The sequence below is a fragment of the Hemitrygon akajei genome, chromosome 8 (assembly GCF_048418815.1).
Source record: "Hemitrygon akajei chromosome 8, sHemAka1.3, whole genome shotgun sequence".
Classification (NCBI taxonomy): Eukaryota; Metazoa; Chordata; class Chondrichthyes; order Myliobatiformes; family Dasyatidae; genus Hemitrygon; species Hemitrygon akajei.
In genome coordinates, this window is record NC_133131.1 from 136,459,592 (window position 1) to 136,486,061 (window position 26,470).

The 26,470-nt window shown below is 41.8% G+C and overlaps 2 protein-coding genes across 10 annotated transcripts in view; one reads left to right on the top strand and one right to left on the bottom strand.

Moving 5' to 3' along the window:
• abi1a (abl-interactor 1a) overlaps positions 1-19,431 on the bottom strand; it is a 77,403-nt gene extending 57,972 nt beyond the window's left edge. For 5 of the 8 annotated variants that reach the window (XM_073054697.1, XM_073054695.1, XM_073054692.1 and 2 more), the window contains exon 1: positions 19,226-19,430. In XM_073054697.1, coding sequence (XP_072910798.1) covers positions 19,226-19,342 — 117 coding nt within the window. In that variant the 5' untranslated portion in view covers positions 19,343-19,430. Of the gene's footprint in view, positions 1-19,225 lie in introns of all 8 variants that reach the window. The other 3 variants (XM_073054698.1, XM_073054694.1, XM_073054691.1) reach the window with 1 other exon arrangement.
• Positions 19,432-19,574: 143 nt separating this feature from the next.
• The window catches only part of acbd5a (acyl-CoA binding domain containing 5a), a 97,275-nt gene continuing 90,379 nt past the window's right edge, over positions 19,575-26,470 (top strand). Inside the window, exons 1-2 of one of the 2 annotated variants that reach the window (XM_073054709.1) lie at positions 19,575-19,688; positions 21,131-21,224. In XM_073054709.1, coding sequence (XP_072910810.1) covers positions 21,175-21,224 — 50 coding nt within the window. In that variant the 5' untranslated portion in view covers positions 19,575-19,688; positions 21,131-21,174. Of the gene's footprint in view, positions 19,689-21,130; positions 21,225-26,470 lie in introns of those variants that run through there. The other variant, XM_073054706.1, reaches the window with a different exon arrangement.

The window sequence follows — 26,470 nt, forward strand, 5'->3', positions numbered from 1 at the left end:
AAGCTGGAAATCCAAGCAGCACACACACCTTCAAGTAGTCTCAATTTACTTCTTTTATCAGATTCATTTACATCAATCTGTATCCTCCAGTTTAGCCAAAATGCTAATGAAGGGTCTTGGGCCAAAACGCCAGTTCATTTCCATCCATGGATGCTGCCTGACTTGCTGAGCTCCTCCAGCACTTTACTCATAACATGAGATATGCACCTCTTCACCAAACTTTTATCAAAAGAGTTTTCATTCAATCTCCTTTGTTATTTATAGAGTGAACAACATCATCTTTGATACAGATTCAGGTTAAGCAGCACTGGATTTGGAAGGGATCTGAGGACCCTTTCTTTCCACCCGGTGTGGAGGATACATGGCTGAAAGAGGTTGCCTAAGAGAGTGGTGGAAGCAGAGTCATTGACGGTAGGTGTCCTGATGAGTATTTGAATCACCTAGACATAAAAGACCATGGGACAACTACTATAAGACAAGATAAATACATATGGCAGCACTGGGATGTGGGGCAAATGATCTATCTCCATGCCGTATTGCTCAACAACTGTGTAATCACATCTTTGGATATTCCCCAAACCTCTTGTCTCCTCATAGCAAATACCCCATATAGAGCATCTAATCACAAACCTAGCATTACACAAAATGCATTTCCAGAAAGGTCTTCTGAATGAGAAGTAAAATGGACACTTTTTCTGGAGTATGTGGCCTTATATTCTAAAAACACCTACAAAAAAAAACAGAATAGTTAATATTTAATCCCTCCCAATTAAGGGTCTTGGCCTGTTTACACTTTTCCATAGATGCTGCCTGACCTGCTGAGTTCCTCCAGCAGTTTGTTACTTATTAGATGTGTAGTTGATAAAAAGAACAAAATTGAGCACTTAAGAAATTACTTTAGTTTTAAATTAAGTCACACATACAGTAGCAATTCTAACAGCAAATTATGACTGATATAATGACTTAATAGTTCCTTCGTAGAAACAGAAAACCTACAGCACAATACAGACCCTTCCTCCCACAATGCTGTGCTGAACATGTACTTACTTTAGAAATTACCTAGGGTTACCCACAGGCCTCTATTTTTCTAAGCTCCACGTACCTATCCAGGAGTATCTTAAAAGACCCTATTGTACCCGCCTCCACCACTGTCACCAGCAGCCCATTCCATACACTCACCACTCTCTGGGTAAAAAAAAAACTTACCCCTGACATCTCCTCTGCACCTACTTCCAAGTACCTTAAAACTACGCCCTCTCATGTTAGCCATAATTTACACCATTAGGATTTCTTAGTTATGGAGTAGTATACTTGTAATTCTCCATGCAATTCTATTTTATTTGCACCAGACCAAATTCCTAGAACACCCAACTTAAAATCACAGAGCCTTTATCACAGCCCCAATACCACTTAATGAAATGAACAAGGACATTGGAGAGAAGGGTCAAATGTTTGCTAACACTCACCATCAAATGAAGACAACTTCTGCCTTTAACACACAACTGCTTTTCAATAACCACCATCAATACCTTGGAGACAACCATTCACAAGCTTAAATGCAATAGAAGCATGAATGTCATAAAGACTATAACTGAGGTATTAAAAATAAAGTAGCAAGTAAACCAACCTTTGACTCCCCTGAAGCCTATTCAGTGCCAACAAATAAATGCTGTGGACAGTGAAGGCAAAATCTAATCAACCAAACATGTGAGAGCAACTTGATGCATAAAAGCATACTGACAGCCTGAGGTTCAGTTATTGTTCAGATCAAACATCAAAGAAGAAAAGTAGTCTAAATTACTTTGTCCGTGAAATGATTGCTGGTGCCAGATGGGGTGATTTCAGCATCTCAGAAAAGCTGATCTCCTGAGATTTTCACGCACAACAGTTTCCAGAGCTTACAGAGAATGGTGCAAAAAAAAAAGCAAGCATCCAGCAGAGTAGCAGTTCTGTCGGGAAAAACTCTTTGTTAATGAGAAATCAGAGAAGAATGGCCAAACTAGTTCAAGCTGACAAGATGATAGTAACATAAATTACATGTTATAACAGTGGCATTTAAAAGAACATGTCTAAATGTACAACACATTGAACCTTGTCGCAGAAGACCTCACTAGATTCACTGATGTGCCACTGGATTAGGTACATTCCTGTATCTGATAAAATGGCCACTGATTTTCGTTCACACCATCATTAGGAATAAGTGCACTCCTGCACAACACTATTTTAGCTTGAGTATCAAACTATACACCATCTCAAACAATGACTCAGACTGTATCAACACAATTCATGTGCAATTGAAGAACATACAGAGAATGAACTGCAACATCAATTTCGATAATCTTAAACTTAAAACCTCATCCATTCAGAAGAGACCACTGCTTCAGACAAACTTCAGAAGCTTCACTTTCTCAAACTGTAAGACACAGATATGGCTTGGAGACTCTGTGGTTTCCATTGCCACTGGATCAAAACAGCTTGTGTATGGTCCCACTACAGTGCGAGTTTCCACAAGGTGCTCCAGTTTCATCTCAAAATAAATTTTACTTGACTTCAAATTGATTACTGCAAATTAACTCTTGATGTAGTTACCATAGAACACTACAGCACAGTACAGGCCCTTCAGCCCTCCATGTTGTGCCGATCCATATAATCCTTAAAAAAAAGTACTAAACCCACACTACCCCATAACCCTCCATTTTTCTTCCATCCATGTGCCTGTCCAAGAGGCTCTTAAATAAATGTTTTAGCTTCCACCACCATCTCTGGCAAGTCATTCCAGGCACTCACAACCCTCTATGTAAATAAACTTACCCTTGATGTCTCCCCTGAATTTCCCTCCCTTAATTTTGTACATATGCCCTCTGGTGTTTGTTATTGGTGCCCTGGGAAAAGGGTACTGACTATCCACCCTATCTATACCTCTCATAATCTCGTAGACCTCTATGAAGTCCCCTCTCATTCTTCTACACTCCAAAGAAAAAAGTCCCAGCTCTGCTAACCTTGCTTCATATGACTTGTTCTCCAAACCAGGCAACATCCTGGTAAATCTCCTCTGCACCCTCTCCATAGCTTCCACATCCTTCCTATAATGAGGTGACCAGAATTGAAAAAAACCTCTAAGTGCGGTCCCACCAGAGATTTGTAGAGTTGCAACATGACCTCTCTACTCTTGAACTCAATTCCCCTGTTAATGAAGCCTAGCATCCCATAGGCCTTCTTAACCACCCTATCAACCTGTGCAGCGACCTTGAGGGATATATGGATTTGAACCCCAAGGTCCTTTTGTTCATCTACACTCTTAAGTAACTGACCATTAATCCTGTACTCAGTCTTCTGGTTTGTCCTTCCAAAATGCATCACCTCACACTTGTCCAGATTGAACTCCATCTGCCATTTTTCTGCCCAACTCTGCAGCCTGTCTATATCCTCTTGTAACCTTCGACCACCTACTGCTCCATCCACAACTCCTCCAATCTTTGTGTCTTCCGCAAACTTACTCACCCATCCTTCCGCCTCTACATCCAGGTCAGTTATAAAAATCACAAATAGCAGGGATCCCAGGACAGATCCCTGCAGCACTCCACTAGTCACCGACCTCCAGGCAGAATACTTTTCTTCCACAACTACCCTCTGCTTTCTTCCTTTAAGCCAATTTTTTATACAAACAGCCAAGGTTCCACTTATCCCATGCTTCATGACTTTCTGGATGAGTCCATCATGAGGGACCTTGTCAAATGCTTTGCTAAAGTCCATGTAACCACATCCACTGCCCTACCCTCATCAATTTCTTTTGTTACCTCTTCAAAAACTCAATCAGGCTCGTGAGGCACGATCTTCCCCTCACAGAGCCATGTTGACTATCCATGAGTAGACTGTACTTCTCCAAATGCTCGTAGATCCTATCCTAAGAATCCTTTCCAGTAATTTGCATACCACCGACAAAAGACTCACCGATCTATAGTTCCCAGGTTTCTCCCTATTACTTTTTTTAAACAAGGGAACTACATTTGCCATTCTCCAGTCCTCCGGTACTTCCCGGGCAGCCAAGAGGATTTTAAGATCATAGCTAATGCACCTGCGATCTCTTCTCTCAATTCCCACAACAACCTGGGGTGTATCATATCTGGCCCTGGCATTTTATCAATCTTAATGTTTTTAAGAAGATCCAGCACTTCTTCCTTCTCCATACTGTCCAGCACACAGGCCCACTCTACTTCCACCTCATCCTGATCAAGATCCTTCTCACTTGTGAATACTGAAGCAAAGTATTCATTTAGGATCTCCCCAACCTCCTCTGCCTCCAGGCACATGTTGCCCTCTTTATCCTTTAGCGGTCCCACCTTCGTTCTCGTCATCCTCCTATTCTTCACATACGCATAGAACGCCTTGGGGTTCTTTTTAATTCTACATGCCAAGGCCTTCTCATGCCCCCTTTGAGCTCTCCTAAGTCCTTTCTTTAGCTCCTTCCTGGATACCCTACATTTCTCATACTCCTACTTCCTGCTTCTTATATCTAACATATGCTTCCTTTTTCCTCTTGATGAGTTGCCTCACATGTTCCCTTTTCCTACCATTTTTTCCTTGCCTAAGTGGGACAAACCTATCCTGAACCCAGCTCAAGTTGTCACTAAACTTCTCCCACATTACTTGTGCTTTCCCCTTTGAACATGTTTCCAATTTACTCTCGCTAGTTCCTCCCTCATCCCTTCAAAGTTAGCCCTTCCCCAGTTAAGCACTTTACCATTTTGTCTGATTTTATCCTTTTCCATAGCTGTGCTGAAGCTAAGGGAGTTGTGGTCACTCTCACCAAAATGCTCCCCCACCAACAGGTCTGTCACCTTATCAGGTTCATTACCCAGAACTAGATCCAGTATAGCCTCTCCTCTCGTCGGCTGGTCCACATACTGTGTCAGGAATCCTTCTTGAACACACCTGACAAATTCAGCCCCATCCAACCCCCTTGCACTCAGGAGGAGCCAGTCAATATGAGGGAAGTTGAAATCACCCATAACTACTACCCTGTATTTCCTGCATCATTCTAAAATCTGCCTGCTTATTTGCTCCTCGGTGTCCCGAGGGCTATTTGAGGGCCTATAGACTACTCCCAGCACAGTGATTGATCCCTTCCTATTTCTGACTTCCACCCAGACTGACTCTGTGGACACTCCTTCTGCAGCGTCCTCCCTTTCTATAGCCGTGATACTATCCTGGACCAGCAATGCCACTACCCCCCCACCATTTCTACCTCTCATCCTGTTCCTTTTAAAACACCTGAACCCGGGGACATGCATCACCCAATCCAGCCCTTCCTCCAACCAAGTTTCAGTAATGGCCACAACATCATAGTTCCAAGTACTAATCCATGTTCTAAGTTCATCTTCCTTGTTCCTAATACTCCTAGCATTGAAATAGATACATTTCAACCCCTTTAACTGGCTACAATTATGTTCTGTCCCCTGCCTGTCCTCCTCCATCAACTCAGAACTCTTAGCATCATGCCCTTGTCCTTCTACCTTAATGCCTGCACTCACATTCTGATTCCCACCCCCCTGCCAAACTAGTTTAAACCCTCCCCAACAGCTCTATCAAACTTGCCCGCCAGGATATTGGTCCCCCTAGGATTCAGGTGCAACCCGTCCTTGTTGTCCAGGTCACACCCGCCCCAAAAGAGGTCCCAATGATCCAGAAATTTGAATCTCTGCCCCCTGCTCCAATCCCTCAGCCACGCATTTATCCTCCAACTCATTCTATTCCTATTCTCACTGTCGCGTGGCACAGGCAGTAATCCTGAGATTACTACCTTTGAGGTCCTGCTTTTCAACTTCCTTCCTAACTCCCTGTAGTCTTCTTTCAGGACCTCTTCCCTTTTCCTACCCATGTCATTGGTACCAATAAGTACCACAACCTCTGCTGTTCTCCCTCCCACCGCAGGATATCTTGGACACGATCAGAAACATCCCGGACCCTGGCACCTGGGAGGCAAACTACCATCCGAGTTTCCTTCCAGCATCCACAGAATCGCCTGTCTGAACCCCTGACTATAGAGTCCCCTATCACTATGGCCTTCCTCCTCCTTTCCCTACCCTTCTGAGCCACAGGGCCAGACTCTGTGCCAGAGGCACGGCCACTGTCGCTTCCCCCAGGTAGGCTGTTCCCCCCCCCCCCCAACAGTACTCAAACAGGAGTACTTATTGTCAAGGGGTACAGCCACAGGGGTACTCTCTAGTACCTGACTCTTCCCCTTCCCTCTCCTGACTGTGACCCATTTCTCTGTCCCCCATGGCCCCGGAGTAACCACCTGCCTGTAACTCCTCTCTATCACCTCCTCACTCTCCCTAACCAGATGAAGGGCATCGAGCTTCAGCTCCAGTTCCCTAACACAGTCCCTTAGGAGTTGCATCTCGATGCACTGGGTGCAGAGGTGGCCGTCCGGGATGCTGGGAGGCTCCAGGACCTCCCACATCTGACACCGATCACAGAAAACTGGCCTCATACACATACTACCTCCTTTAGCAATCAACAACTGCCTCACCTCGTCCCGTTATCGCTGAAGCCCATGGAGCCAAAGCCCTTACACTCTGCTGCCTCTCACTCCGCTGCCCGCTGGATATGGCTGCCTTCCTTTTAAACTGTTCGCGCTCAACTGGCTGATGTCATGCGCCTGCGCAGTCTGGCCTCTCCCTTCACCTGAGAACTCAAAATGTCTTCCCGCTGGAAATCCTTAGGTGCTCTCCCGCTGCCTTCTTGTTATAGAATCAGGTTTATTAACACCAGCAAGTGTCATGAAATTTGTTAACTTAGCAACAGCAGTTCAATGCAATACATGATAATATAGAAAGTAAAAAGTAAAAATATATATATGCATAATAGATTAAAAATAGTGCAGACACATAATATATTTTAAAAAGTGAGGTGGTGTTCATGGGTTCAATGACCATTTAGGAATCACATGGCAGAGGGGAAGAAGCTGTCCCTGCATTGTTTTCTGGAAAAGCCTACAGGTCTTTGTACCTCCTTCCTGACAGTAGCAATGAAAGGGCATGTCCTGGGTGATGGGGGTTCTTAATAATGGACATCACCTTTCTGAGGCACCACTCCTTGAAGATGCCTGGGGTACTACAGTAGCTAATACCCAAGACTGAACTGACTGATTTTACTACTTTCTATAACTTCTTTCAATCCTGTGCAGTGCCCCCCCACCCCCCCCCCCCCAGAGTCATGCAGTCCATCAGAATGCTCTCCACATCTATAGAAGTTAGAATCTTTTTGTTGGCAAACAATATCTCTTCAAACTCCTAATGAAATACAGCCACCATCTACATCGTCATGGTAGGACCAGGTTATATCTTCAGAGATCTTGACATTCAAGAACTTCAAATTGCTCACTCTCTCCACTTCTGATTCCTCTATGAGAATTGGTTCGTGTTCCCTCGTCTTACCCTTCCTAAAGTCCACAATCAGTTCTTTTGCCTTACTGACACTGAGTGCAAGGTTGTTGCTGCAACACCACTCAACTAGTTGGTATATCTCACTCCTGTATGCCCTCTCATCTCCATTTGAGATTCTACTAACAATGGTTATATCATCAGCAAATTTATAGATGGTATTTGGGCTATACCTATCCACACAGTCGTGGGTATAGAGTAGAGCAGACCCCTGAAATGTGCCAGTGTTGATCATCAGCAAGGAGATATTAACACTGATCCGTACTGTGACCTTCCCGTTAAGAAGTCGAAGATCCAATTGAAAACGTGCCAATTACAGTCAAGTGGCAAAAAGACAAATAGCAGCAAGAATATAGTGGGCTGTAGAGCCCATTTCTTCACTGTACAACTGCAACTGTGGACCCAAAGTGCCAAATGGCTGTGTTGTACTATATAGTGAGGTCCGCCCATCATCAAAACATAAAATTTTACAAGTACTGTTCAATTTTACAATTTCATTAGTGCCTAGCTCAATGCCTTGTAAGCTTAATTAATTTAAAGTTTCAACAAGCATTGGCAAACTGCTTGCTTCCCGCACAACTGCAAACTGTCCATATATCCACCCCTCCAACAAGTGATGATAGATAGTAATGAAGTTCAAATTTCACCCAAATTTTCCTTATATTTCAATGGGAAGTGAACCAATTCAATCAAAAATGCAAGACTAAATGAATTCCTTATCCATATGACCAATCTACTTGCAATTAAACTCTTAGTCATCTTTTGAAAGTGAAATTAAAGTTTTCATCTCAAAATAGGTTGGGATTACCTTTCATTTATCTTGTATGAAACAAACTGAAAGTTATTCAATATTTCCTGAATTGCTTCATCCCCAGTGTACCTTCAAACTTCTATTAACAACATATGTAAACACACTACCCTAGTCTCCTCAGTTGACTGCAATCTTAATGTTAGAGAAAAAATTGTATTACATACATGTTCCTTACATTACTTCTAATTTGGAAATATTAGATAAATCTCTTTCCCATCCAGAAGTGCATTACTCTCACAAGATCCAATACATTAAATTTCAGGAGGGTACTGAAAACATGTGCCAACCAGCTAGCTGTGGTGTTCCAAGGACCTCTTCAGCCTCTCACTACTGCAGTTAGAGGTTCCCATCTGCTTCAACAGGGCATCATACTGGTGCCCAAGAGCTACAGAGTGAGCTGCCTCAATGATTATTATCAGGCAGCAGTCACATTTATTGTGAAATGCTTCAAGAGGCAAGTCATGGTTAAAATTAACACCTGCCTGAGCAAGAACCTGGACCAGTTGCAATTTACCAACAAGTCTACAGCTCTCCATTCAGCTATGGAGCATATAGACAACAGGAAAACATACAATAGACTGCTGCAATTGAAGCCACAACTTCCTTATCGGGAGACACGCCAGTGGAGATTGGTAATAGCATCTATTCTTCACTGGCAATGACAGGTGTACCTCAAGGATGTGTGCTCAGTCCACTGATCTACTCTTTCTACACTCAGGACTGTGCAGCTATACACATCTATAAATATGGTGACACTATTATTGGCAGAATCACAGATGGTAAAGGCACAAAGGAGTGAGACAGTTGGCTGGTTGAGTAGCGTTACTACGACAATCTCACTCAAACATTAACAAGACCAAGGAATTAAGCGTGGACTTCAAGGGGAGAAAATTTACACACCAGTCCTCATTGAGGGGTCAGTAGTGGAAATGGTGAGCAGCTTCAAGCCTGGGCACAAGATGATCTGTCCTGTATCCCAACACAATGATGCCATCACGAAGGCACACCAGCAGCTCCACTTCATTAAGAGTTTGATATGTCATGTAGGGTTGCATCATAGCCTGGTGTGAGGCTTCAAAGCACAGCATTACAAAAGGGTTGTAGATTCGGTCAATTTCATCACAGGTACAACTCTGCCACCACTGAGGACATCCATTAAAGATCCTCACCATTTGGAACATGCCTGCTTCGCTTTATTACCATTGATGACAAGGTATAGAAGCCTGAAGCCCCTTAACATTTCAGGAACAGCTTCTTCCCCTCTATCAGATCTCTGAATGGTCCATGAACATTCCCTTATTCATCTTTTGCACTATTAGTTTTTGTAACTTCTAATTTTTTTTATATCTGGCACTGCCATCGTAAAACAACAAAATTCACACATATGTCGTGATAATAAATCTGATTTTGATTCTCTTCCTCCTTTTCCAACTCCATATGCTGCCAGCATTCAATTAATTAAGCAACACATTCAATTACTTACTCAAACCACTTCTGAACTGCTACCAAAAGCAAGAAAATAAAAAACAACTTCCAAGTTTTCTTAATGTCTGTCTCACCCATAGCAAAAATAAAGATGATATTCTAACATTTGTGGAATTATGTTTTTGCCTTTGTGGAAAATGAAGTCAAACTTTTCTGGTTTAAATGTCAACTGAGATATAGCAGGCAAGGTGTAGCAATGTTTATAATCCATAACTCTCAAATAAGGACTACCCTAGAGAATTGGTTATAATGAGTATATTAAGCTCACTTGATTCATAAAGACAGAGAACCTGTGATGAGCAGAAAGATATCCAAGCAATCAAAGGAAAATTCATAATTGAAAACTCTTGCAGTGTACTAATCAAGCACAGATCCATAACACTAATACACAAAACAGAACAGTTAAAGACATAAATGTTAAACTTAGCACTTTATTCGCTGGAATATAGGAGATCGAGGAAAGACTGATAGATATATACAATATCATGAGGGCCATAGACAGGGTGAAAGCATGGTTCTTCCCCTCCAGGGTGAAGGCACTAAAAACAAGGCACAGGTCAAGATCAGAGACAAGATACAAAATAGACACCGGAGGCACTTCATGCAATTGCTGAGGTGTATTAGGAATGAGTTGTCAGAAATAATGGTTGAGGGAAATATTTTAGCAACACAAAAGCCATCTAGATAAGTACATAGCAAGGAGAGATTTAGAGGGCTATGGGCACTAAGAGTCAGCATGGGCAAGTTGGGCTGGAAGGCCCATTTCCAGGCTGTCTACAAGTCCTACATTACATTCAAGACCTAGATTTTTTTAAGGCTACTTGGTTTAGTCTAATAACAGGACAAAAGAATACTTAGCCTAATAATAAGTGTGTAAACAGCAAATGGAATATCTAATTTAACAGAGCATTTAGAGGAAATCTATACAATTCTGGTAGATGTTAAATGTCACTATTTAGGCATGTGGTCAGATGACAACTCAAGGTGATTCCCCTTCACCAAAAAAGGAATTGAAAACTTAGTTTTAAAAGGTTGCAAATTAAAATGGAGAAAACATAATGAACAACAGAAAGATAACTGCTTCAGATTTGGTAAATTATTATAAACGAAGAAACAACTTCATTTACCAGCTTTGAGCTTACCTCCCAGTTTTATATCACCAAGTAGACATCAAAGAGCTCCAAAGGAATAGTGAACACGTGAAAATGTAAAATAATCCTCTTAAGAAGAAAACGTATCTTGAAAAATAAGTTGCTGGTATAAGAATACATTTCAGAGGTGCTAATTCCCTTGCATATTTATCACAAGTGAGTTTACTGGTCCAAAAGTAATCGAAGTCAAATAGTAAGACAGCTTACATCCAAAGAGTTGAGCATAACTATATTTATACAAGACCCTAATCTGGTTGCCTTTGCAGCAGTATGCACACTATTGGTTATAAGTAAGGATATTTAGAATAGATCAAAGTTCAACACATTGCCTCAGGATTACAAACCTGTTCAGTGAGGGACAACTAAATGGGGAGAAATTCAAAAACAAATCAGAGGTGCAAAGAAACTTCGGAGTGGTCATACAGGATTCCCTCAAATTTAACTTGCAGGTGGTAAGGAAGGCAAATGCAATTTTTCAAGAGGGGCTAGGACATAAAGCAAGGATGTAATGCTGAGGCTTTATAAGGCATGGGTCAGTATGTGAGCAGTTTTTGGCTCCTTATCTAAGAAAAGATGTGCTGGCATTGGAGAGCATCCAGCAGGTTCATGAGAATGATTCCAGGAATGAATGAGTTAACAGATGAGGAGGGCTCAATGGCCATCAGGGGCACTCAGAGCTCTATTTGGCAAAACCCAGCTTCTATTTGTAACCCAAAGTAAAAATAGAGGGAAAACAATTTGAACTTGCTCAAAAAAGGTACACAATAAAAACAGCACATTTAAATTAAGGTAATTAGAAGTCTTTTAGACTAAATTATTAACAGGTGAGATTACACAAGAAAACAATTTTGTGACTGTGTATGAGAAGTGACAAGATTTGGAAAGAAAAATGTGTTTTAATAACAAATAGACAAATTACAAGAACAAAGCTGACACTAAATGGCAATTTGGCATTACGTTCACAAGGGTAAAAAAAAAACACATTCTGGAGAATGAGCAGCTAATAAATAGGAGCTACAGGGAAGCAGTCACGTCTAAGTTGCAGGAGGTAGGTAATTGGGACTGTCAAGAGAAGAAAAAGGGAATAGACAGACAAAGCAGGGTACTACTGTGGCTATTCCCCTTAAAAAGAAATGGTAGTGGGGGGGTGGGGGAGGAACAAACAGTCAGGGTAAAGCTGCAGAGACCAGAGGTCTCTGGTACCAAGTCCAGCTTTGCAGCTCAAAAACAATGTCAGCAAGACCAAGGAGCTAATCATTGACTTCAGGAGAAGGAAACCAGAGGTCCATGAGCCAGTCCTCATCAGAGGATCAGAGGTGGAGAGGGTCAGCAACTTGGTGTTATCATTTAAGATCTGTTCTGCACCCAGCAGCTAAGTGCCATTATGAAGAAGGCACAGCAACTACCTTACTTTCTTAGAATTTTGCAAAAATTCAGCATGTGTCAAAAATTCTGGCAAATTTCAATAGATGTACGATGGAGAGTATATTGACTGGTTGCGTAACGGTCTGGTATGGAAACACCAGTGCCTCAAATGGAAAATCCTACAATAAGTAGAGGATACAGCCAGTCCATCATGAGTAAAGCCCTCCCCACTAATGAACACATCTAGATAAGAGTGCTGTCACAAGAAAGCAGAATCCATTATCAGGGACCCCCACCACCCAGGCCATGATCTCTTCTCACTGCTGCCATCGAGGAGATAAAGGAGCCTCTGGACCCATACTACCAGTTTCAGAAACAGTTATTTCACCTCAACCATCGGGCTCTTGAACCAGAGGAGATAACTTCACTCAATTTCACTTGCCCCACCATTGACCTGTTGCCACAACTAAGGACTCAATTTCAATAACACTTCATCTCACGTTCTTGATATTTATCGAGTACCGTAGATTCCGGATTATAAGCCGCTACTTTTTTCCCACATTTTGAACAGCTTTGAACTCTGCGGCCTTTAATCCAGAGCGGCTAATACATGGTTTTTTTTCATGCCGCCTCGTAAACATTTTGCCTCGTAACAGTAGACCAATAAAATTGATGAGTAGTTCACAGAGGTCCAATGAAATTGTACGATAAATCAAGCGCACTTTCACAATTAAATTATTGTAAATCAGTCATTTGTACTCACCCTCATCAACATGGAAAACACTCGAAGAAAAGCAAGACCCGAGCGCGTCAGACCCGAGCGCATCAGACCCGATTAGACCCGATCGCGTTACGCAAGCGCGTCAGACCCGAGCGCATCAGACCAGATTAGACCCGATCGCGTTACGCGAGCGCGTCAGACCCGATTAGACCCGATCGCGTTACGCAACCGCGTCAGACCCGAGCGCATCAGACCCGATTAGACCCAATCGCGTTACGCAAGCGCGTCAGACCCGAGCGCATCAGACCCGATTAGACCCGATCGCGTTACGCAAGCGCGTCAGACCCGAGCAGACCCGATCGCGTTACGCGAGCGCGTCAGACCCGAGCGAAAACGCTGCTTTTAAGTTAAAGGCGATCAATAACTTTTCCTGGTAGGCTGCAGTATATATATTTTTACCAGTCGCTAGGAGATATTGGAATGTTGTTCGTGCTGTTCAGTAAAAAAGTATATGCAACGTAATTTGTGTTACCGATACGTATGTATATTTAAAAGTAGCGGTGCGGCCTAAAATCCGGTGCGGCCTTTACAATTAAAAAATTGATTTTATTTCTAAAATTAGAGCCAGCGGCTTTTAATCAGGTGCGCTCTGTAGTCCGGAATCTACGGTATTTGCTTTTTTTCTTTTTGTATTTGCAATTTGTTGTCTTTTGCACATTAGTTGATTGTCCATTTTGTTGCACCAGACCAAGCAGTGGCCACCCTTTTTAATTCCTCTTCCCATTCCGTTATGTCCTTTCATGGCCTTCTCCACTGTTGGGGTAAGGCCACACTTAGGTCGGAGGAACAACACCTTATATTCCGTTTGGGTAGTCTCCAACCTGATGGCATGATCATCAATTTCTCAAGCTTCCAGTAATACCTCCACCCCCCCCACCCTTTCCCATCTCCTTACCCGCTCATTACCTCCCTCTGGCGCACCCCTCTCTCTCCCCCCCCCCACCTTTTCTTCCATGACCTTCTGTCTCTCACCAATCAACATCCTAGCCCTTTGCTTCATCCCTCTCCTTCCAAGTCCCACCTATCACCTGGCATTTCTTTCTCCCCTCCCCTTTCAAATCTACTCTGCTTTTTTTTTTGTCCAGTCCTGCTGAAGGACTTCAGCCCGAAACGTCGACTGTATTCTTTTCTATAGATGCTGCCTGGCCTGCCGAGTTCCTCCAACATTTTCTGTGTGTTGCTCAGATTTCCTCTTGTCTGTGATTTCATTGATTCTATTACGTTTCTTGTCCTTATTGAAAATGTCCACCAAAAATGTATCTCTGGGCTGTATATGGTGACTTAGTAGTAGTTTTTAAAATAAATTTTCTTTGAACGTGGTGGATATAGATTTTAGCAAGGATCACCATGGTAGGCTCATTCAGAAAAATCAAGAGGCATGGGATCTAAGAAAAGGTGGCTGCATGGATTCAGAATTGGCTTGCAGAGGGTGGCCATAGATGGAAAGTATTCTGCCTGGAGGCCCATAACTAGTAATGCTCAGCAGAGATGAGTTCTGGGACCCTTGCACTTTGTGATTTTTATTAATGACTTGGATGAGGAGGTGAAAGAATGGGTAACAATTTTACAGATTATATGAAGATTAGTGTTGTGGATAGAGGAGGTCATCCTAAATTACAACAGGACACAGAGGATACAGAACTAGGCAGAGAAGTAGCAGATTGAGCTCAATCCAGAAAAGTATGAATTGATACACTCTGGAAGGTCGAACCTGAAGGTAGGGCACAAAGTTAATGGCAGGATTCTGAATATGAAGGAACAGAGGGAACTTGGGGGTCCAAATCCATGCTCCCTTAAAGTTGCTATGTAAGTTGACAGGGTGGATAAAGCAGCATATGTTGTGTTGGCCTTCATTAGTGGAGGGATTGAGTTCAAGAGTTACCAGGTAATGTTACAGGTCTACAAAACTGATTTGACCACACTTAGAGGGCTGTGTTTAGTTATTTTCACTCCATTATAAGGATAGGGAAACTTTAGAGTGCAGAGGAGATTTACCAAGATGCCACTTGGATTAGAGAACACTTCTTTTCAGGAAGTGATGAGTAAGCTAGGGCTTTTCTCTTCAGTGCAAAGGAGAATAAGAGAAGACTTGATATAGGTGAAGTTGATAAGAGGCACAGTGGGCAGCCAGCACCTCTCCCCCACCCACCCCCATGGCAGAAATGGCTAATACAAGAGGATATACTTTTAAGGTGATTAGAGGAAAGTCAATGGTGTGTATGAATATATTAATATACATTTCTATATCTATCAACAGAAAGAGCAGGGTAGAGAGAAATATGGAGGGCTATGTGGGAGGGAAAGGTTAGATGGATCTTGCAGTAGGTTAAAAAGTCAGTACAACATTGTGGGCTGTTCTATGAACCACAGTCGATCCCATGGCTTGGTAAAAAAAATAAATGAATGAGACTGCTTATGTCTTGAGTTGGCATAGACATAATATACCAAAAGGCTTATCTCTGTACTCCAAGTCTACTTACTGTTCAAAAATATCAACATGCTTCATATTTCTAAAATACCACATTCAAATTGTACACTTATGACACATTTGCAAATCAAATGAGAAAAATAATAATCACATCTATGTTTGGATCACTCAAGATTAAATAAGCTTAGTGGCACAACATCAAGCTTGCAATATGCATCAAGAGCTGGGGATCAATGCCAAGGTTCCCACCAGGAGACCTACATCAACAGCTTGTATTCTAGAATACCAAAGTTTGTCTTGTTCAGAGAGCAAGTGGAAGAAAGTGACTGTCAATTAAATACATAGACATCTGCTATTGCACAGAATTGCAATAACCAAAACTGAATATAAAGCTAGATTACAATCATTGTAAAAATGAAGAACGAAATGAAGAGTCAAAATTAGTGTTTGGAGTGATAATGTGTTGCTATTGCAATTGGTAAAGAATGCTATATTGATAAAGTAAAACTAAATTTGTGTCAATTCATTTAAAACAGTTTTCTAGTTAGAAATATATTATACATTGCATTCGGGTATTATAGAGAAAGGAAAAATTACCATGGCTACCAAATCCATGCTCATCTTTTCCACAAGGGAATCACTCCAAACCACATTTTGACCTGAGCCATCACAAAAGACAACCCAAAGCAAAACCATACTTGGCATTGTCTATGATTCACCATTGTCTCTTCATTTCATTCGTCATTTTTACAATACTAGTAATCTAGCTTTATATTCAGTTTTGGTTATTGCAATTCTGTGCAATAGCAAATGTCTATGTATTTAACTGACATTGTCAATTACCCCATTCCCTTCAAACATCTTGCAGCCAATATATCCACCCATTTGTAGCTGTCCTCTGACCTGCTGAATATGTAAATAACCTGCTGAAATTACTCCCCTTTACATTTATTATCTGCAGAGTCGAGGCATCCAAGGACAGCTACTTTGGCCCTCCACATAACCACAAGTCCAAAACCAGGAGATCAATATCCAATACACACAATGATCCACATCTCTTAACCCTTTCAGTCCTGAGGATGCCAGGCAGTTTCCCAAGTACAGCCCTGAACAACTGACATACTGTGATTCATTTTTTTTAAAACTCAAAAAGTAAAACTCAAAGATTATTGCAAGTTATAATAAAATATAACATAAACAAAGTGCAAAACTGGAAAAGCGAGCTAGTGTTTACGGACCATTCAGAAATCTGATGGGGGAGGGGAAGACTACTGTACATCCTCCCCAATGGTGGTAATGGGAAGAGGACATACCAGGCATTGATGCAATTGATATGAATACTCTCTCCACTGTACACCTGTAGAAATTTGAGAGAGCCTTTGGTGATATACCAATCTCCTCAAACTCCGAATAAAGTTTCTATCAATATAACACTTTCCAGACTGAAATCAATCTTCAGTCCCTACAATCATGCCCATACCTTCACCACCAATTAGACCTGAACCAAGTGCCTGCAAACTTGCATGCCAGAGCCTGAGCTATTGCCAACTCTCTATCATGCATAATAATATCCAGTGTCTTGTCAGTCAAGTTTAGTAAGATGCTAATGATATCCTGTAAGAGCTCTCTTGCCCAGTCTCCACGTTCCTCTGAGCACACTCAAATCTCTTTTGCCCGCTTTCTCAACCATATCTACTCAGCCATCAGTCAGACTCTCAACTCTGGTTATCTCTAATCTGCTACTGACATCCTCCATTGGTCAGGGTCAACCATAGATACTGTGTTCTAGCTGTCCAAAGGAACGGCACAGACCATTACAGTTTGGCGCTAGCAGCATTGCAGGAGTTGCCAGACTGTGTTAAACTGAACATATAACTGCCTTAGGGATTGCAGCTCTAGACTTTTCTTCAGAATGTATTTCCAAAGTCCTCCTCGTGAGTGGGTATAGCTGGAAGGCAGTGGAGATTTGACAGTTTTCCTTCTCCTAGATGAGCTGGTAACCCTTCTTTGTCCCTTTTCCTGTTCCACCATGCATAATAGCCAAGCCCATACGTGACAGTTTGTTTGTCAGAGGCTATTTGAAATGCACACCACTGGAGCACTTAATAGGTAGTGGAAGCTTATCCCCACTATCACCCCTGGCATAATCTGCCATTAACTCTACACTAACCCACTACCTTTACAATCTTTTGCCTTCGATGTGCTGTCTTTAGTTCCTGGGATGTCTTCATGCAAGTTCATCCTTGAGCCATCTGGTTTCTAAATTCTGTGTCAAGCCAGATCTGTACACAGATCTCCAAGCTGACTTAAATATAAACCTGTTGATTTCAATTCAAGCGTTACCATCTAAACCCTGGCAGTTGATCAGGAAATCCTTCTTGGAGACATCAGAACAATTTTTAAACTTAAAAAAGGCAGTTAAATTCTGCAATATTTTCTTTGAGTGTAGGCAAGGAGGTCGTTTTTAGTAGGACGTAAGTTAACACTTCAAACTTTAAAGTGTTATTTAAATTGTCTATTACTACCTCACTATGTTCAGCACACGACTGAAAAAGAAAATTACTTCAAACAAAAAAAGTATATCCAGGCTAAGTAAAAATTGAAAGTTTAATACATTTCTGTATTTAATCGAAACAGCAAATTTACAAAACTCATTTACAAAGTGCTCGAATAAGTTACAAATATCTACTGTGGCTTTAAACTCCAAACCAATTACAGTTGACAAGTCAGACTACATATTGCAGCTTTCTCTATTTAGTTGCCATATTTCCGTTTGCAAAAAAAAGCAAAGAATCTGATCTTCCGCATATTCAGTGTATCTAACTAACTCCCGGGTGGAAGTAGGCATCTTATCCGGTTACCGGGATGAAACCAAGTTACACGCTCCGTCCAGAACTACTTGAACACCGCTGAGGAATGCGAATAGATGGGTGGCGATTGGCAGGGGTGGGGTGGGGTGGGGGAGGGAGAAGATTAAAAACGGGTAGTAATGTCAGTTCCGCTGAGGAAAAGGACAGCCAAGCCTTAAACGATCTACTCAGAAAGTTAACACGAAACTAGACTCCAGCTAAGTTTTCGTCAGCAGCGGCAAACTCAGACACGGGAAATGTTTCGCACCCAAAGGATCCAAACACAATTCTGCACATAAAAATCAACGCCACAACTTTTAAAACAAACACTATAACTTGCAATATACAAGTACACTAGATCGAAAATTAGTTTCCGCTGCTGCAATATTCCCCAAAAGATAGACATTGGTTAAGTACAAAGCAGCAAGGAAGAGCACGTCTCAGAACAAAAGCATTGAATAAAATTCCAAAACTGTAGAGCAAGCGCCTCCACAGCGAAGAATAGAAGCAGCAGCAAGAAATTATTAGGCGAGCGAGCACAACCGACTACCCGGGGAATGAGTGCTCACATATGAGTCACATAGATCGGCACACCCTCAGGGGGGCAGGAGTGGAGCTGGGCTGTTAAATCCTGCGGAACGGGCACAGCCGACTCCCTCCTAAAGTGACTTTAAGCCGCGCACCCTGCGTTGCCTCCGCATTGAAACCGGGACCGACCCGACAGCTGCGAGGCTGGCCGAGGCAAGCCAGCACCCGACCCGGAGTAGCAGGATGCGGGCGTAGGCCAGCTGGGATGGTGTGTGAGCGGGCCCACGTCGGGGTTGCGAGCTGGCGGCGCCGCCGCTCTGCCCTCTCCGCTCCCCGTTTCCCACATCACCTCCTCGCTCCTCATCCCGTCGCCAGCCCTTACCTGGACATAGTTGGTCTCGCAGTAATCAGCCACGCGACCCAGGTTCTGGTAACTCTCTATCAGCGCCCTCTTGCCGGCGGGGATTTCCTCCTCGAGTAACATCTGCAGCTCTGCCATCTTACATCTTTCTGCATCGCTTTATTAACCGCTCCCGACCGCCCGATTCACTCCCTCCCAACCGCGCCGGGCACTCTGGGAGACCGCGCCTCGTTCTCAGCCGCCATCGCCGGCGCGTCGCGGCAAGGCATGCTGGGTGTTGTAGTCTCATGTCCGCCCGCGCCAGGACGGGGCGGGGAGGGGGGTTGGTGACACCTGACGTCACAAATTCCGTCACCCGCATCCGAATCCAGTCAAAGGTCATGGAGTACCAGGTCGTTACAAAGAGAAATTATAGCGATTATTGGAAATTTAATACAAAATCAGAAAAGCGTGGAGGTACCCACCAGTGGATAGAAACTATGGGGTACGTGTTAATACTGTATATTACTGACAGTGGACTGGCAGGTTGAAAACGCTGTGAACAAGACATATAGAGGTTAAGCCTTTATCAAAGGAGGATGCAGTTTTAAAGCAGTGAAGTCGTGTTAACCCTTGATTAAAAAATGATCGAGCCTTCACTGTGTTCAATTTTGGAAGTCAATGATGCGAGGACAGGAGAGAGGGTCCAGAAAAGAGTTATTAGGATAGCTCCTGGGATGAGAGGCTGCCGTTCCAAGGGTAGATTAAAGATGCTGGTACTGTCTTTCATGTAGAGAAGGCTGAGTGCATATTTGATCGAAGTGTATCTTCTGCACGGGACAGATAAGGGAAGGTGTTTACTTTGGGGAAGAGGTTTTGGTCTAGAGGTCACAGGTACAAAATAAAGGCGAAAAGAATAAAAAGTGGCATGAAGAAAAACATGTTTTATGCAGCATGTGGTTGAAATCTGGAAGCAGTGCCTGCATATGTGATGGAGGCAGCTACCAAAGTATCCTTCAAAAGGAAATCAGATAAATACATGAAGAAAAATGTGATGATTGAAAATTCAAAGATACCACCAGATTGAATTATGTACTCCCCATTATTCCTGTTTATTTAAACGCTTGGAGCTTTGGTGAGACTGCAGTTAGGCTTTGATTATGGTCTTAGTTCTGCAATTCAATTACAGATGAATTCATAGAAACTAGAGTTATTGAAATAGATTAAGGCTGTTCAGCCTATCCAGTCTGTGCTGGTCCTTCTCATAAGCTAGCCCTGTTTCCTCAGACTGTCAATAGGCCTGCATTTTTGTTTTTCTGATTACAGAAATTATCCAATTCAATTTTACAGATTACTATTACATCAGTACCCACCATCCTTTTCTACATTCCAAAACACTCATGGTCTTTCCTTGTGTTAACTTTGTTTTGCTTTGACAACATAATTCTGTCCTTGTCAGTTATAAATCCTGGAGTTAGTGCAACAAGTTTATCTTTATTTCAAATAAAGTTCCACTTTATTGGGTACATAGTATCCAAGACATCTTTAAGGAGCAGTGACTCAGAAAGGTGGCAGCCATCATTAAAGACCCCCATCACCCAGGACATGCCCTCTTCTTCGTGTTACCATCAGGAAGGAGGTACAGGAGCCTGAAGGAACACACTCAGCGATTCAGGAACAGTTTCTTCCCCTTGGCCATCACATATTTAAATGGACATGAACATAACCTCACTTTTATTATTTCTGTTTTTGCATTTTTAATGTAACTATTTAATTTGCATATATATATATTTACTGTAATTGACTTACTTATTTTTTTCCAATACGATAATGTATAGCATTGTACTACTGCTGCTAAGTTAATGTTAACGACATATGCCGGTGATATTAAACCTGATTCTGATTTCCCCTTCATGATTTTTAACATCTCTTTCAAATCTCATCCAGGCAAAGCATTCCAGAATTGATGACTACTAATTAACATCAGGGATATGCTAGAGGCCAAAACGTCAGAAGTGCAGATACTCAGGAGAATTGTCAGGTTGGAAAAGATCAGCAATTGAATAGTTCACATACTTTCTGCTTCTTTGAGGTGTTGAATCAGTAATCTGAATCATGAGTATGTTACTGCTGTAATGAAACATGGATTATATTTGACTGATTTTCGATACATGGCATTATACGAAAGACATAGTGTTGGTGAAATATCTAAACAAACAATCACAAAAAAGTACAAAGTAGAAGTGGAGTAGAAACATAGAAAAACTACAGCACAATACAGGCCCTTCGGCCCACAAAGTTGTGCTTAACATGTCCCTACTTTAGAAATTTCTAGGCTTACCCATAGCCCTCTATTTTCCTAAGCTCCAGGTACCTATCCAAAAGTCTCTTAAACGACCCTATTGTATCCGCCTCCAGCACCGTTGCCGGCAGCCCATTCCACGCACTCACCACTCTCTGAGTAAAAAACTTACCCCTGACATCTCCTCTGTACCTACTCCCCAGCAACTTAAACCTGTGTCCTCTTGTGGCAAACATTTCAGCCCTGGGAAAAAGCCTCTGACTATCCACACAATCAATGCCTCTCATCATCTTATACTCCTCTATCAGGTCACCTCTCACCCTTCGTTGCTCCAAGGAGAAAAGGTCGAGTTCACTCAACCTATTCTCATAATGCATGCTCACCAATCCAAGCAACATTCTTGTTAATCTCCTCTACATCCTTTCTATGGCTTCCACATCCTTCTTGTAGTGAGACAACCAGAACTGAGCACAGTACTCCAAGTGGGGTCTGACCAAGGTCCTACATAGCTGCAACATTAACTTTCGGCTCCTAAATTCAATTCCACAATTGACGAAGGCCAAAACACTGTACGCCTTCTTAACCACAGAGTCAACCTGCACAGCAGCTTTGAGTGTCCTATGGACTCGGACCCCAAGATCCCTCTGATCCTCCACACTACCAAGAGTCTTACCATGAATACTATATTCTGCCATCATAATATTCTGTCAGGGTATGTTTTTTTCTGCAGAGAATGGTGAGTGCGTGGAATGGGCTGCTGGCAATGGTGGTGGAGGCAGATATGATAGTGTCTTTTAAGAGACTCCTGGATAGGTATATGGAGCTTAGAAAAATAGAGGGCTATGGGTAACCCTAGGTAATTTATAAAGTAAGTACATGTTCGGCACAGCATTGTGGGCCAAAGGGCCTGTATTGTGCTGTAGTTTTTTTCTATGTAATATATGACCCTTTGGCCGAATCTGTCCTTAAATAAGATCTATTCTGATCTTAATCTCCTTTCCAGCTGTCTGCTCAGTTCCTATAACTCTTAACACCCTCCCCCCCCCGCCCCCCCGAGACCAAAAGTATGTTCATTTCTGCTTTGAGTATATTCAGTGATTAAGTCTTCACAGCTCACTGAGGTAAAGATTTCCAAAGATACATGAACTTCTGGGAGAAGAAATTTTCACTAATCACATTTTTAAAAAGGCAAACATTTATTCTGGACATGCTATTTCAAGATTCCTCCACAAGGGAAAACAACTTTTCAGCATCCACTTTCAACCATTGCATAATCATTCCTCAGAGGGCAATCCTTTCATCTCAAAAATCATCCAAGTGAACTTCCTTTGAACTGCATTCTTCCTTAAATAATGAGACAAAAATGCAACACATTCATCTGGGAGTGTGACCTCATCAGCAATTTGTAAAGTTGTAGCAAACGACCCTACTTTTATACTCCATTTTCTTGGGAACAAAAACCAACACCCCGTTTGCCTTCTTATTTGGTAGCTGTATCTGTATGCTAACTTGTTGCACTTCAAACAGGCAGATCCATGGACACTGCAGTATTCACTTGCATATGCCCATTTAGACTATTCTGTTCTTCTATTCTTCCAACATTTCTCAACATACTCCTTCTGCTATTTGTTGGTCTACTCGCATTATTTTCATCCGTCTATATTTTCCATGGCAAATTAGATCCAAGAGACAAATCCACGGAGCAGCCCAGAGTAGGCCCAAAGTATTGGTACAAGATGCCACTACGAGAGACATGGGCTCATGGAACACAGAAAGGTATGCCAAAAGCAATATCAAATGTGCTTAATAATAATGTACATTATTAAGCTCTAAATGTACATTATCTGCTCTCTCTGTTGCATGGTTTTTTGTTGTTTAGCATATAACCTGAAGTTTGACTAAGTTGGTACATCATTATTAAGCACATTTGATATTGCTTTTGGCATACCTTTCTGTGTTCCATGTGCCTATGTCTCTCGTAGCGGCATCTTATACCAAATGTGCTTAATAATGATGTACCAACTTAGTCAAACTTCAGGTTATATGCTAAACAACAAAAAACAGCATGCAACAGAGAGAGCAGAGAGATCTTGTAAGCATTGCATCAGAGGCTGCAGTCTACATTTGAAAGGTGATATACAGCCAATAGAAGGAAGAACGTTCCAATCACAGTTGGTAGAGACCCAGGAGTTAAGTGCTAAGAACAAAGATGAAACACTCACAGTCATATTTAGTCTGAATTAGATGGTGAATATCTTGACATTCTAACATTCATTGAAGCCAGTGTGTAGTTACTGTGATTCATTCCAATGTGATATCAAGAAGTGAAGGAGGATGTCGTGGACAGTGACATCAAGCAGCATTTCCTTTCCTGTAGCCTGCTTATCAAAGCCTACTTTGACTTTATCGAGAACAATTTGGTTGGTAACCTCAATATTTCAACCACAAATTTCATCTAAAAATGGAGCAAATAGCTGAATGCCAAAGATGGAGCAAGTATAATTGCTTTTGAGAAATTATTTGACTAAGTGTGGCATCAAAGAACATAAGAAATAGAAGCAGGCCATCTGGCCCATTGAGCCTGCTCCGCCATTCAATAAGGTCATGGCTGGTCTGACTGTGGACTCAGTTCCAACTACCTGCTATTTCCCCATAACTGTTAAAATCACTGGCTATGCAAAATATTTCTAATTGTGCTGTAAATTTATTTAATGATGTAGCCTCTACTGTTTCCTTGGGCAAGGAATTCCACAGCTTCACTACACTCTGGGAAGAGCAGATTCTCCTCACTGCTGTCCAAAATCTGTTCTTGAATCTTGAGGCTATGTTCCCTAGTTCTGGTCTCCCTTACCAGTGGAAACAATTTTCTTACCTCTATCTTATATATGCCTTTCATAATTTTATGTGTCTCTATAAAATCCCCTCTCATTCTTCTGAATTACGGTGAGTATAATCACAGGCCCCTCAATTTCTCCTCATAATGATAACTTCCTAATCTCCAGAAGCAACCTGATGAGCCTCCAGAGCCAATTTATCTTTCCTCAAATAAGGAAGATCAGAACTGTACACAGTACTCCAAGTGTGGCCTAACCAGTACTCTGTACAATTGCAGCATAACTTCCCTGCTCTTAAACTCAATCCCTGTGACAACGAAGGCAGAATTTCCATTTGTCTTCTTGATAAACTTGCATCTGCAAATAAAATGTTTTCAATTCATGCACAAGTGTTCCCAAGTCTGTACGCACAACAGCATGCTGCAATCTTCCATCATTTTAATAATAATCTGATCTTCTATTTTTTCCTCCAAAGTGGAACACTCACATCTACCAATGTTGTAATCCATCTGCCAGGCTCTTGCCCAATCACTTAACCTATCTATATTTCTCTGCAGGCATCTTCTACGCAACTTGCTTTTCCACTCAATTTAGCATCATTAGCAAACTTAGATAAGCTATGCTGTGTCTTCTTCTAATTTGTTAATGTACAGTATATCATGAACAATTGTGGACCCCTGCAGCATTCTGCCGAACAGAAAATACTCATTTATCCAAAACTTTTGCCTTCTGTTGGTTAACCAATCCTCTATCCATGCTAAAACATTACCCTGAGTTATGGTAAACCTGAAGTCAATGGGTATCAAGAGGAATACATTACAATGTATTGAGTCATTTTTCACAAAAAGGAAGATAGTTGCAGGATAATCAATTTTACAGGTTTCTAGTGGCAGAGTCCTCCATGCAACTATCTTCAGCTGCTTTGTCAATGGCCCTACTTCTATAATATGGACATAAGTGGGAATGTTCACTCATGTTGGTATGATATTCAATTCATTTGTAAAGTCTCAGTAAATGAAGCAATTCTTGCCTTCCAGGCATGGACAGCATTCAGGAATTAATTGGTAGGAAGTAAAACTCATGCCACAGAAGTGCTAGGCAATGAGCATCTCCAACAAGTATGATTATAACCATTTACTCTTTTTTATTTAATGGCATTTCCATCTTGAGACACTGCACTACAAAAATCATTTGATCACCGTTAACTGGAAAAACCATGGCTACAAACCAACCCAAATGCTGGATGTCCTTCAGAAAGTGTACTTAGATAATAAATTTACTTTGAATGTTGAAAGGCTTTGGGATGCCAGGAGATTTAATGGAAATGCCATTAAATAAAAAGAGTAAAGGGTTATAATCACACTTGTTGGAGATGCTCATGGCCATTTTATTGGGTACACCTGGTGAATTTGGTGTGGTCTTCTACTGCTGTAGCCTATCCACTTCAAGGTTTGATGTGCCGTGCATTCACCACTGTTGTAACACATGGTTATTTGAGTTACCTTTCACCTTCCTGACAGTTTGAACCAGTCTGGCCATTCTCCTCTGACCTCTCTCATTAACAAGTTGTTTTCGCACATAGAACTGCTGCACACTGGATTTTTTTTTGGGGGGGGGGAGCTTGCAACATTCTCTGTAAGTTCTAGAGACAGTTGTGTCTGAAAATCCCAGGAGATCAGTAGGTTCTGAGAACCCCAAACCATCTCATCTTATCGCAACAATCATTCCATAGTCAAAGTCACTTAAATCATATTTCTTCATCATTTTGATTTTTGATCTGAACAATAATTGAACCTCCTGACTATATCTGTATGCGTTTATGCATTGAGCTGCTGCCACATGATTTGGCTGATTAGATACTTGCATCAACAAGTAGGTGTACAGGTGTTCCTAATAAAGTGGCTACTGGATGTATACAAACACCCTCTGTGCAAATAAAAATAATACTGAGAACATAAGTTGTAAAGAATCCTTGAAAGTATACATCATAGAATCAGTTCAAAGAAGTGATGAATGAATTTATCCACGTCAGTTCGGGAGCCATTTAAAGTTCAAAGAGGATTATTATCGAAGTACATATACTGTATGTCACCATATAAAACCCTGAGATTAATTTTATTGCAGACATTCACAGTAAGTACAAAGTAGAAA